Source organism: Muntiacus reevesi, chromosome 3 (assembly GCF_963930625.1).
Source record: "Muntiacus reevesi chromosome 3, mMunRee1.1, whole genome shotgun sequence".
Lineage (NCBI taxonomy): Eukaryota > Metazoa > Chordata > Mammalia > Artiodactyla > Cervidae > Muntiacus > Muntiacus reevesi.
The window spans coordinates 127,210,030-127,223,152 of NC_089251.1; the positions used below are offsets into that span (position 1 = coordinate 127,210,030).

The 13,123-nt window shown below is 40.3% G+C and overlaps 1 protein-coding gene across 2 annotated transcripts in view; it reads left to right on the forward strand.

Moving 5' to 3' along the window:
- Positions 1-13,123, forward strand: part of EPHA4 (EPH receptor A4) — a 158,569-nt gene that overhangs the window by 122,124 nt on the left and 23,322 nt on the right. For both annotated transcript variants that reach the window (XM_065930471.1, XM_065930470.1), the window contains exons 8-10: positions 896-1,007; positions 10,576-10,634; positions 12,804-12,917. In XM_065930471.1, coding sequence (XP_065786543.1) covers positions 896-1,007; positions 10,576-10,634; positions 12,804-12,917 — 285 coding nt within the window. The remainder of the gene's footprint in view (positions 1-895; positions 1,008-10,575; positions 10,635-12,803; positions 12,918-13,123) is intronic.

Sequence of the window (13,123 nt, forward strand, 5' to 3'; positions counted from 1 at the left end):
CTGGGAAGATTAGAGAAGGCCCCAAGGTTTTCTTTTTTTTTTCCTCTCCTGTTTGTTTTTAGGAATCTGTTCAAAACAAGTCAGATCATTTTTTTATTATTATTATTTTAAGGCCCTCTAGACAACTACATCAATCTTTCAACATTGTGAGTTGTACCAACTGGATGATTGAATCAAACTGTTAATAGAGGGCATATACCTATGAATAAGCAATTTCCATAAGATAACTCCCCTTCATAATTAACAAACCAAAACTGAGCCTAGTAGATAAGAAGCTGCTGGGACAGAATTCTCTACACCAGTTCTAGAAAATGATTTTATTCACAAATTATTAAATAAAATAAGAATAAAAAAGAGAAAATTCAGAAAGAAATCTGAAGAGGTTTGACATCCTTTGAGATTAGCCTAGAAGGCTTCAAGGAGGAAGTGGCTTTTGAGTTGGGCAATAATAGGCAGGTTTTTTACTAGTTGGGGTATGTGTAGGGGGAGAGAGAATCATTCTAAAATACTTGTCCTTTTGGAAATTTCCAACTGTCTTTCTCACTAAGGAATTCATCAGATCCTTGAGTTAGAGTTAAGGAATTCATCAGATCCTTGAGTTAGAGTTTAAGCTGAGAGTAGAAAGGAAAAGAAGAAAAGGGAATGAGTGGAAATATTTATCACAGGTTTTCATAAGAGTTTTCTGGTTGGAGTTTTTCATGCAATTATAAAAAGAGTATTTTTGTCTCATTAAGGATGTCTTAGAAAGAAAATGCTGTTGCCCGAATACTTCATGAAGAGCAGAGTAGGCCGTGAGCCTTTCAAATGGCTTCAGAGACTCGAAACTTATGACACTGAGAAGTTCTGAGTCTTGGGACCTCACCCAAGGTGATGCTTGTGTAACTGTCTTTGCCAGTGCCTTCCAGGATCATCGGAGACGGCGCCAACTCCACTGTCCTGCTGGTCTCCGTCGCGGGCAGCGTGGTGCTGGTGGTTATTCTCATCGCAGCTTTTGTCATCAGCAGAAGGTAAGCGCTGAAGCCACTCACCGCCCACACCCCCTTCCCAGTTTTTCTCAGGGAGCTTTTTGTCTCCTCCACACAAAGCTCAGGCTTTTGATTAGCGTCCTCAACACTGCATTTGCATCGCCAACTTGCTCGCTCCTCTTTGCTTTGATCTCCCTACACCCCTGCTGGAGCTGTGGGCTGGACCCTGGTGGAAGCCGTCACTGCTGAGAGTCCTAAAAAGACCCAGCGAATTCCAGGGAACCAAGCTGAAAGCAGGCCATTGGGAGCTTTCTAGAATCTCTAGGCTGTAAAGGTGTTATATTTATACCTCTCTTAAGCCTGGACTGATGGCCAAAGGCCAAAATAAAACAGAAAAACTTGGACCTCAGCTTTGAGTTCTGCCATCTGTCACCTGTGTTACCTCACCTCTCTGAGGCTTTGTTTCCTTTTTGTGAAATAGGGATAATAAAATACCTGTCTCTAAGAGCTATTGACAGGAGAGTTTTGATAGGCACAAATAGATAATCCAGCACACAAGTGCTGGTTTAACAAGATGCTGGTTCGTGATAACAGTAACCAAAGCTAGAAAGCAGGTCCTATGCTCCATCTTCCCTTCGGGAAAGCCAGCGACTTTTCCAGAGAGTACCCTTTGACACTTCGTGAGCATGGCATTGTTCTTGGTAAAGGATCTAAAACAGCAATCACTTATTCTATGAGAGTTTGCAGTCTAACTTGGTACTTGAAGAACAATCTAGAAAAGAGAACAGGAACGAGTTTGACAGCATATTGTTTTTTGACCCAGTTTTTCTTATCTTGTCGTCATCTCCACCTACTTTTGACACTGCCTGGAGCCTCCAGAAGAATGGGAGGGGTTTGGGGGGGCAGCTGCCCGTCTTCAGTGTGTGTCCGCATCTAGGCCTTCTTTGTCTCACGCATGGGTGTCTTCCCCTTCTCCAACCTTCACCCTCCCTATGCCATCAACTGTTTTATAAGGTGGGGCTTTTAAGAAGAAATGTAGACCCCAGGATGTCAAAATGATCATCTTAATGATAAATCATTTCATGTTACAGAAAATGAAACTGATGCTCAGAAAACTGCAGTCCTTGTCCAGAATCACCCTGTTGCTTTAGCAGTAGATCTGTTACTGGACCGGCACAGCCATGCTTGGCCTCAGGCCACTGTCTGTTGGAACTGTCTCTTTCTGCCTCTTTGGTCGGCCAGCTCATTGATATCAGAACACTGCCTCTGGCTATTTCCACTGGCTTGGGCCAGCCACCATGATTTTCTCACACTTTGTGGTACATTAGAATTAGGACAATGACCATACATCTTCGTTTGCCTGGGTGGTTTGAGTTGTCACGCGTATTTATTAATATCATGTATCTATTTTCACTCTCCAGAATGTCCTGGAATATAGAGCTCAATCATCATCACTCTCACATAGTATGGAAAAGCTCCTTATTGAGTGTGGGCACCTGCATTTGTCATTATTGGTTTGTTCTTTCTGATGCAAAGTCTGTTGGAGGACAGCACTGAATTTTGTCTTGAGGAAGTTAAATCTGCCACATTCAGTCCTATTGCCGTCATACATTACACACATACAGACATACATCTAGACATGCCCACTGTCCTCTATACAATAGTACACCTTAGACTTTGGAAACTTTACCTTGGCCTGAACAGAATCTGAATTCCCAGAGTTCTTTCCTCCCCATCCTTTTGGTTTGTAAGTCAATCAAGACGGACCTCTTTCTTGTCCATTGCCATTTGACTTTGTACATGCCGGGCTCATAAACACATGAAAACTACATACCTTAATCTATATCCGTCTGACAGCAGGGCCGATAGAGCAGGATGAGGAGTATGTAGAAAATACATCGGCGTTTGCTTTCGGTATTTTATATATTTCTGCGTTTGAAATTTTTACAGTGTATATAAAAACTTCTGTCATTGGAAAATAAAGATGTTGAGTGGGTTGCCATTCCCTTCTCCAGGGAATCTTCCTGACCCAGGGATTGAATCTGGGTCTCTAGCATTGCAGGCAGATTCTTTACTGGTTAAGCCACCAGGGAAGCCCTTTTACTTTCATTACATATTTCTATATTTGAAGTTTTTACGTTGCATATAAACTACTTGTATCATTGGAAAATAAAGACGTTTAAAAGTCTAAAGCAGGAATAAAATCACTCATTACTGCCACCTAAAAAAATTACTTAACTGAAATTCAGAACCCCAGAATGCTCAGAACCGTTTGAGATAACACTTGTTTATAGAAAGTAGGAAGGGAACGACAGAGGATGAGATGATTGGATAGCATAACTGAATCAATGGACATGAGTTTGAGCAAATTCCAGGAGATGGTGAAGGACAGAGACGTCTGGCGTGCTGCAGTCCATGGGGTGGCAAAGAGTCGGACACGACTGAGCAACTGAACAACAGGTCTCATCTTGAGTCTTAACCAAGATTTTGGTTGGGAGAATTCTCTAGTTGTAGTCTAGATTTCCTTTAGCATGACTTGCTTTGTTTGTTTTTTGCATTTTAAGTTGCCCTAAATACAGCAGTCAGGCAGGAGTAATTAGAAATAGTTCACCTCATTATAAGTGTGTTTTTTTCGCCATGTTCTTCTTTGACAAAAAAAGAAAAAGGAAAAGCAGATGAAAATGTAATTCAGGAAGACAAGTTTATTAAAATCTCCAGCTATAGAAAATAGCATCACAAGCTTGATGACTTAATTTCCTTTCTGCTTTTATTGAACACTTTATTATTTAAGGCAGGATTGATCGAATTTCCAATTATGAGTCCCCACCTTAGAGAATTGAGCCTGTCAAGTTACCCAGCCATGATTCCTGTACCTTCTTCACCATTAAAAAAAAATAAGTCACTTCCCAAGGCTGATAAACACTGCTTGGTGATTGGTCCTCAATGGATCACTTTTTAGAAAATGAAATGTCAACCCTTTGGCCTCCTATTGATTCTTCTTTAGTGTCAGACATAAAGCTGTCAGGGAAAGGCTGCCTAGAGCCAGGTAGCTGACAGGCTTTGCAGTGGCCGGTGCACACTCAGCTGATTCTTCTCTGCATGCAGGCTGTGTGCTCTGTCATCATGATCGTAGATGTTTGAATGGAATAAAATCAGGTGAGGAGAAGGGAGACAGGTATAGTGTAGACCAAAATCTGGTCCATGTTTTTAGTGAGAGTACAAATGAAAGGTGGTAAATGGTATGCCTAAAACCCATGCTGCAGTCAGCCATCTGGGAAAGGAACAGATAAAACACCCTTGCCTGGAAAAGGATGGGGCTGCTTCTTGCCTCCCAGAGCCACAGACGCAAAGTCAAAGTGTCAGTTGACCTGACACTTTGTGATCCCATGGACTGTAGCTTGCCAGAATACTCTGTTCATGGAATTCTCCAGGCGAGAACACTGGAGTGGGTAGCCATTCCTTTCTCCAGGGGATCTTCCCGACCCAGGGATATTTCGAACCTGGGTCTCCTACATTGCGGACAGATTCTTTACCATCTGAGCCACCAGGGAAGCCCTGGATGGTTGATAGCAATTTGGATGCAAGAGATGTTCCTGTTGATAAGGTGACTCCCGATACCCTCATGTCTCCTATGATGACAGGGGAGGTGTTTTTTAAAAAGTTGTAAATGAGCAGAGACCTACACAGTGATAAAAATTTTAGTCCTTATGATTATCTCAAAGAAAAATGCTAGTTTGTTATTTAAAAAAAAAAAAATGTCCTCAGGCTCATACCCAGTGTCTTGCTAGTTTTTTTTTTTCTATATGATAACAATTGTTTTTTATTTCACTGTATTTACTTTATACTGAGAAGTCTGAGCTTTAGGCAAATCAGAATTAATCTCTAGTTTCTCCAATGAGAAGATCCACTTTTTCCTTTTGACCAACTTGGAAATGTAAACATTTGGGGATCTCAGTGAAAGCATCAGACTTCAAAGTTTATAAATTTTATTTATTTAAATTGCTATATGGAATACATTGACTTAGACATATTATATGTTTTTACCATCCACATTATGTTGAGGAAATTAACTTACATTTTTTATAAGCATCTTTGATCAGTGTCTTCCTGTGTCACTTATCATATAAGTTATAATTTAAGGATTCTGTCAGCTTTTCAGAGCATGTAATTATATCTACCATCTGGGGTTGTTAAAGGTGCCGCATTTCTTATATTTATGTGATGTTGTCCCTAGAAATCTTCTTCTAGACCGCATATGTACATTCCATTGCAAACATGGCACCATTTCTTTATACTCCTGTAGGTGTACATTTGTGATTGCCACAGTGTAACTGCTTTATTGCTTTTAAATCTGATTTTTGACTATTGGCAATGATGTCATAAAATGCAATGATGAGGTCATAACCTCAGGACTAATGATCCTAGTGACTGTGTTAAATTCCTCTGACAACTCCCCCCCACCCAGACCCTTTTGTGTTAATGACTTGATCAGTTTATCTCCAGAAGCGTCCTGAATAGTATTAATTCAGGTTGCTTTAGGCTAGTGTGTCTTCCCCAAATAGTATTTTATTGTTTAGTATGTATGAGAAACACTTTTAAGAAAGGACTAGAATGTAAGACAAGCCCTTCTTTTCTAAAGGACAGTTTGGTGATCAGAGACAAGTGTTGCCTGATAACCAGCCATAGGTGGGTTTTATACTGATCTGATCATTGCTAGCGCTGCTGGGTTTCTAGTTATGTTAGGGTTATAAAGTACCCTCTTAACTGAATTAAAGAAAAAATAGTGAATTGATTTTTTTTTTGGTTGCCCTGGGTCTTCGTTGCTGTGCACAGACTTTCTTGAGGTACAGAGTGGGGGCCACTCTTCAGTTTCGGTGCTCGGGCGTCACCTTGCGCTGGTGTCTCTTGCTGCAGCACGTGGGCTCTCGGCTCGGGGGCTTCAGTAGTTGCTGGATGTGGGCTCCATAGCTGCGGCGCACAGGCTTCATTGCTCCCCGACATGTGAGATCTTCCCGGACCAGGGACGGAACCTGCGACCCCTGCATTGGCAGGCGGATTCTTATCCTATGTACCACCAGGGAAGTTCAGTAGTGAATTGATGTTAAAAAAAAAATGAAATGTCTGGCACAATTTGTAAAGTAGGGACACGGATGGCTCAGGGAAGGAAATTGCTGGCATCTTGTATATTAAGAATCTGAGGCCTGGAGAAGAGGTTAAACAGTTAACTACAGAAGGTCACATAGCTAGTTAGTTAGTTGCTTCATCAGAACAGGAGTCCATCTCTCCTGACTTGCAATATTGGGTCTAGATAGATTATGCTAATGTCCTCTGAACTGGAAAATGGACCTACATCAAATGCTAACGTTGACAGTTGTAGTGAACCAGAGCTTCAGGAGTCTCCTCCACGACGTGATGTTGGTACATTTGCGTTCTGTGATTTAACGTGCTTCTAATGCATGCTATTAAGAAGTCAGACTTTGCAAGTTGGTGTTGTCTTCTGAAGGTTACAGTTTTCCACTTTGGAGCTGAAACTCTTTTCATAATGCTAAAACAGTTACCATTCAGTCTCTATCTATCTCTCCTGGTGTCCTAATTGGAATATTATGATCACATAAGAATGAATACACTTAAATGTTAGCCTTAATTGGCTCTGATGAAGTCATGTAAATTTCTACAATTAGAGGGCAGATGGTACTGCGGGAACATTTCTAAACAACTTGTGTGCAATCGTACGGTTCACTTCCACCCATTTCAAAATGTTGCTTGTGAAGAGCATTTAGCCATCATTTGGTGCAGGAACAATGACAGCTTAAGGAAGGGGAAAAAGAAGGATGACTTCGATGAATCTTTGTGGGTGATGCCATTAAAACGCTGGAAAGGGTCCTCCTGGAGCCATGCTAGTTATTACATTGCTTTATCTTCTTTAATTTGCACTTTAGCTGAATAAATTACTTACCTTTTGCTAATTAGTTTTGGAACAGTGAACCCCATCAATCAAATCTGTCGACTTGATCAAGGAAGTCAGTATTTTCATAAAAGTGGGGTGTATACTGGGCCCTGCCACACTTCCCTCCACTATTTTGTTGGTTTTATCAGATAGTCAAGGTGCCAGGAGCAACATGTTGGTTGGGGGTGCAGCACCAGGGGCCCCTGCTGTTCCTGGACATTGTCTGTTAATACCCCAATTCCCGTGGGCTTATTCACAGCTTTCAAAGTTTCACCTGCAGACAAGTCCCTTTAACTTAGTTGAAAGGTTGACTATTTCCTTCTGGAGCATTTACTCACAAACCACTCCCCTCTTGCCCAATGTTTTGTTTTTTTGTTTTTTAAATCAGCTTGCCCACATCTCAATAATTAGAAAATCTTCCACAAAGGTTCCCTTCTGTCATTCAGGTGATCTGCTTCAGATGTCAATTTCGCACCCTTTTAGATGGCGCGGTTTCCTGCGGGCTGGCTGACTCAGTGATAAGCTCCAGTGGGCTTTCTTTCTCTGGACAATAACGGACACATTGTCCTACACTGAACCAAAGGAGAAAGGGTCATCAGGTGACAAAGGGAGAGCAGGACTCAGGCTTTTTAGTTTTCAAGGTATTATTAAGTAGCTAATAGGCTATAATTAGCCTTTGAACAGTAATCCTTGTGTTTCTTTGTCAGCATTCCTTGTACTCCACTAGAGACTTTTCCAAGTAACACTCCAAGTAAAGTTTCTTTAAAAATACACCTTCTCTTCTAATTTACTTCCTCCTTCTATGTTTAGAATCATGAGGAAGGGATGGGCAGGTGAACCTTATAATGAATGATTCTTGCCATTCTGCGTTTCCTCTGGCTGTGCACAGATTTCATGAATGTGTTGATGGAAATCAGCACTCCTAGGCTTCTTGAGACTGTTCTTTCTTCTGGTATCTATCATGGTTTTTGAGGAACTCACTGACAATTTAAAGTTGGGACAAAAGCTTCCTTGCACGAGGCTTTTTTTTTTTTTTTTTCTTTTTCTTTAAAGGAAAGAAATTCAGATCAGTATTCTTGATCTAAAGTGGTTTAAAAGATATACTTGTAATTTTAGATAATGCTTTTAGGAGCTCTGATAAGATACAATCTCCTGGGCTGGCAGGGCCCTATCACACCCTTGGGACCTAGCCACGCGTTTCCTTGACATAAAATGTTGTTTTCATAGTCCCTGACCTAACACGCTTGTATTTCCTTTAAAAGGAGAGGAAAGGGGGGAGGCTTGGAGGGAACTATATCTTTCATACAAGCGTCTGATTTCAGGTTATTTAAACCTGTTTAGCTTCTTTGATGAAGCAGTGGCTTTTGAGAGCAAGTGAAATCCAATTTAAGTGGATTTACTGATATAAAATGTGCTATTACTTATAATTAACTCTCGCCAGATATCATCATGTAACTTCATCTCCACTATGAGAGGCAGTGAGCTGGATGTGGCAGACACACTCCTATATTTGCTGGAGAGTCATGGGTGAATGACGTGCCCCTCTGCCTCCGTCGTTTTCGTCTGTACAGTGGGACTGAGCGTGTGTCTGTCTGCCAGACTGCTTTCGTAGGATTGTTGAGAAGATGTGATGAAATAATAGATGTGAAGGTTCTTTTAAAGGTTAAATGCAAAGTGAAAATGCAAGCTGTTATTTAAGACTGAACGACTTGCCTTCGAAGTGAACTCCAGTAACTGAGGTCTGTGTTTACTAAGCTGGTCCCTGCTTTGCAAACAGTTAGGGGAGGAGATAATATGTGTAATGAGAGCAGTTTGAAAAGTTAAATGCAATGTAAAAAGGCAAGGTATTATTATTTGCAAGGGAATTATACACACGGAGAAACATCTGTAGGCTCCGAGGGTCTGATTGCAGAGCTGGTTCCTGCATTGCTGACAATTTAGAGAGGAATGTGGGTGAGGAGCTGGGATACGTGACTGTGATTGGGCTGCTCTCTGGTCTGTGTGGCCTCCTTTCTTCCATGAGCATCTCGCCCTTCGCAGCTTGTTCAAAGTGCAGGGTTTCAGGTTATCGGATTCAGACAGGACCACACTGCTTCGACCCTCGTGGCCCTCAGGGAATCCTCTGTCACCACAGAGCTTCTGTCTCCACATATGTAAGAGTCTTGACTGACCTCATCTTTAAAGCCCTAAGAAAATTACAAGATGATTATAAACTACAATGTAAACTTGACATTTTTGGCTGAAACATAAATGCACATATTTTATTCACTAATGTGGTCTCATTTCCCAACTTTAGAGAGCTCTGATATCAACTGAGTTGATTTTCCAGTTTATTTAATATATATACCTATAGTCACGGGGCTTCCCAGGTGGCGCTAGTGGTAAAGAACCCACTTGCCAATGCAGGAGACCTAAGAGATGTGGGTTCAATCCCAGAGTCGAGAGGATCCCCTGGAGGAGAGCATGGCGACCCATTCCAGTATTCTTGCCTGGAAAATCCCATGGACAGAGGAGCCTGATGGGCTACAGTCCATAGGGTTGCAAAGAGTTGGACAGGACTAAAACAACTTCGTATGCACACGCCTGCACACGTGGACACATACATGTACCTGTGTACATGTATAATTATCAAGATTACTGTTTAAAGATTTATGTATACTCAAGGTTTCTTTTCCCCAAGACTTTTTATAACCAAGTCAGGTATCACTCCTATGGGACCTTGAGAGTAGAATGCCAACTGTAGGACCATACACTGTTTTTTAGAAAAAAGAGTTAGCTACAAATGGAAACTTATTTTTACTCTTGCAGTATTTTCTACAAACTCTTAAGGGATATAATCCAGTATGAAGCACATATTTACCTTTTAAACTGTCATTAATAATTTAGGAATTTGTATGCAGCAATTGAAGCCAATAACCACAAAACTATTGTTTTAAGGATATCATGTAACACGATAGTGAGGTTTTTTCTTTTTCTTTTTTTTTGTGGTAGTGGTTATTGTGGTGAAAGCAGCAGGGCTTACTGTTACTTATCACATACTGACCTTTATTGCCTTGTGCAGAATTCACCAAGGGAAACTTTTTTTTTTTTAACTTTTTATTTTGTTTTGTAGTATAGCCAATTAACAGTGTTGGGGCAGCTTCAGGTGGGCGGCAAAGGGACTCAGCCATATATATGTTTCATTTTCCCCCTCACTCCCCTCTGTATCCAGGCTGCCACATAATATTGAGCAGAGTTTCCTGTGCTACACAGTAGGACCTGGTTAGTTAGCCATTTTCAATGTAGCACTATATACATGTCAATACCAAACTTAGAGAAGCTAAGTGGGGAAATTATAAGTGGGGAAACTAGCCAGTAAATTATAATCTATCTTCAATACAAGAAATTTCTCCTGAAGATTTAAAATTCTAATTATATTATATAATATTTGCTTTATCACCTCAGTTTAATACTGTGGTTAAGAGTAGAGACGCTGGACTCTGCCTGTATTTGAAACCATTATTTACTATTAATATCAATGTAAAAGTTATTCACCCTATTATTTTACCTCCCATAAACCTCAGATTTCTCATCTGTGAAATTTGTATACTACCTGACTTACGGTAGCAAAGAACTTGTGGTTTATAGCTTCTGAAAATATATATTTTTTTTATCTTTTAATAGACGGAGTAAATACAGTAAAGCAAAACAAGAAGCAGATGAAGAGAAACATTTGAACCAAGGTACAGAAATTTGGGATAAAAATAATTTTATTTTTCAAGCATTTCTTGTGTTTTCAGTTTAGAAATGTCTAAACAATATTTGTTTGGCTATTAAGATTATATTCTGTTCATGGAATTATCCAAATAATAGACTTCAGGGTATCTAACTCAAATAGGTGATTGGTGTTTGTTTAAGGTGAGATTAAAGATGGAGATTGGGGAATTACCTTAAATGCTTTTTTCCCTTATTTTATCCTCCACCCTGAAAAAGTTTTGGTAGTTGGCTCAGTTTTGTAGCTGGGTGGCAAGATTTAACAGGTAACAATTTCTCTGAGGTAAAAATTTGGGGGACAAATAGAATAAAGAATTGAACACATGGCAGAATTTTGCTATGGAATTAGAGACTATCAATATTTCTTAAGTGGATTTCAGTTATTTTGATGTTCCAAGTGGCTCCAAAGAGTAAATTCAAAGAATTGAATGACTTGCGGAAGATAGAAGACTCAAATGGACAGTGGTTAGTGACTCTTCATGAGTACCAGCCACTAGAACTTGCTGAGGTGATAGTAGATCTTTGTCTGCACCATTCAATTCATTAGCCAGTGACCACACACTGTTGGATACTTGAAAAGTAGCTAGTCGTGAATGAGGAAGTGAATTTTAAATTTCATTTAATTTTGACTAATTTGCATTTAAATAGTACCAAGTGGTTAATAGCTACCCTGTTAGTGATTAAGAAAGATTTTTTTGGCTAGAACATACCAAGTGATGAAGGGTCATGGAGTATCCAGTAATTTTCCCTTTGTTCATCTTGTTTCTTTTCTAAAACCACACTTTCTCATTTGCATGCAATATATATTTTTAATAACAAAAATTATGTAATTTTTTTTTTTGAGATGAGGACAAAACTGACAGTCTTGGGAAATCAAAGGGATTGGGCCAACTCTGTATCCTACACCTCTCAGTGCCCCAAAGCTCCAGGAGCTGCAAAGGGAAAGGCAAGGTGTGAATGCCAGTGGAAAGTTCCCACTAATTTCTGATGCATCTTGTCCCAGACATCTTGGCTGCCTGAGCGCTCACATTCTGAATTCAGCTTACAAGTGACTGTAGCGTGTGGCTGAATTACCCTTCCTGGTATTCAAAGCATTCATGACTCAGCTACAGTATTTTCTTAAGCGGAAGCTTCCAGGTGGAATTCAGTGTCTTTACTTACAGCACCTTCTTTCCAAAACTGAATAAAAGTGGAACTCCAATATAGAGTTTGCATTTTCAAATTAACTAGCAGATTAATTATCCCTCTTGTCCATTTAACCTAGGTTTAGTTTGTTTACTGTTGTCAATTGTTGGTGGATATGGGGCTAAACGTGATGCCTTGTAACATGACCATTTGAAACAGTTTCTGTATCTTCCCTAAGGGAAGAAAGCTGGAGATGGTGGATAGGACTTGAGCAGCTGATTGGGACAATATATTTTTTACATCATTTTTGTTGCTTTCAATTATTTATTTATTTGTTGACTGTGCCACATGGCTTGTGGAAATCTTAGTTCTCCAACCAGGGATCAGACCCTCACCTCCTGCACTGGAAGCGGGGAGTCCTAACCACTGGACACCAGGGAAGTCCCCAGGACAGCAATGTTTAGCTAACACATTCCAAATTCCCTTATGGAGACTCTCTTTCCCTCCGCCGGATAGGTGGTTTTTAAAATTTCATCCTCGCAGTGTGAAGGCTTCCCAGGAACTCTGTAGAGCTACAGCCTCTTATGTAGCAAACAATTCTTGTTTACCTGCTAACAAAACACAGAGTGAGACTTTAAACATTTTCCTATACCTATGCTATTTTTCTCATGCTAAGAAAACTTTTCCTGTGCTGAGTATTTTTAGATCCAGAGAATTTCAGTTTACTAGTGGTTCCTGAAAAGTGTTTGGGCTTCCCAGGTGGCGCTAGTGGTAAAGAACACACCTGCTAATGCAGAAGATGTAAGAGACGCAGGTTCGATCCCTGGGTCGGGAAGATTCCCTGGAGGAGGGTATGGCAACCCACTCCAGTATTTTTGCTTGGAGAATCCCATGGACAGAGGAGCCCGGCAGGCTACAGTCCGTAACATCACAAAGAGTCAGACACGACTGAAGTAACTTAGCACGCACGCATGAGAAGTGGCCTGCCAACTTTTTGCGTGTTTGTTACTCAGGTGTTAGAACTTACGTGGATCCCTTTACGTATGAAGATCCCAACCAAGCAGTTCGAGAATTTGCCAAAGAAATCGACGCATCCTGCATTAAGATTGAAAAAGTCATAGGAGTTGGTAAGTCTGTATCTATAAGCCTGTTTTCTTTGTGAATATTAAATATAGGTATGTGTGGATTATATAAAGGCATATGAATATATTGTGTGTGCTTATGTATGTAAATAGCAGTGTACCTGATATTTCCTTAATCTACATAAAACACCAGCGCAGTGCTCAGTGTGTGATAAACACTCCACAAATGCTAGCTATTATTCTTTCACTTT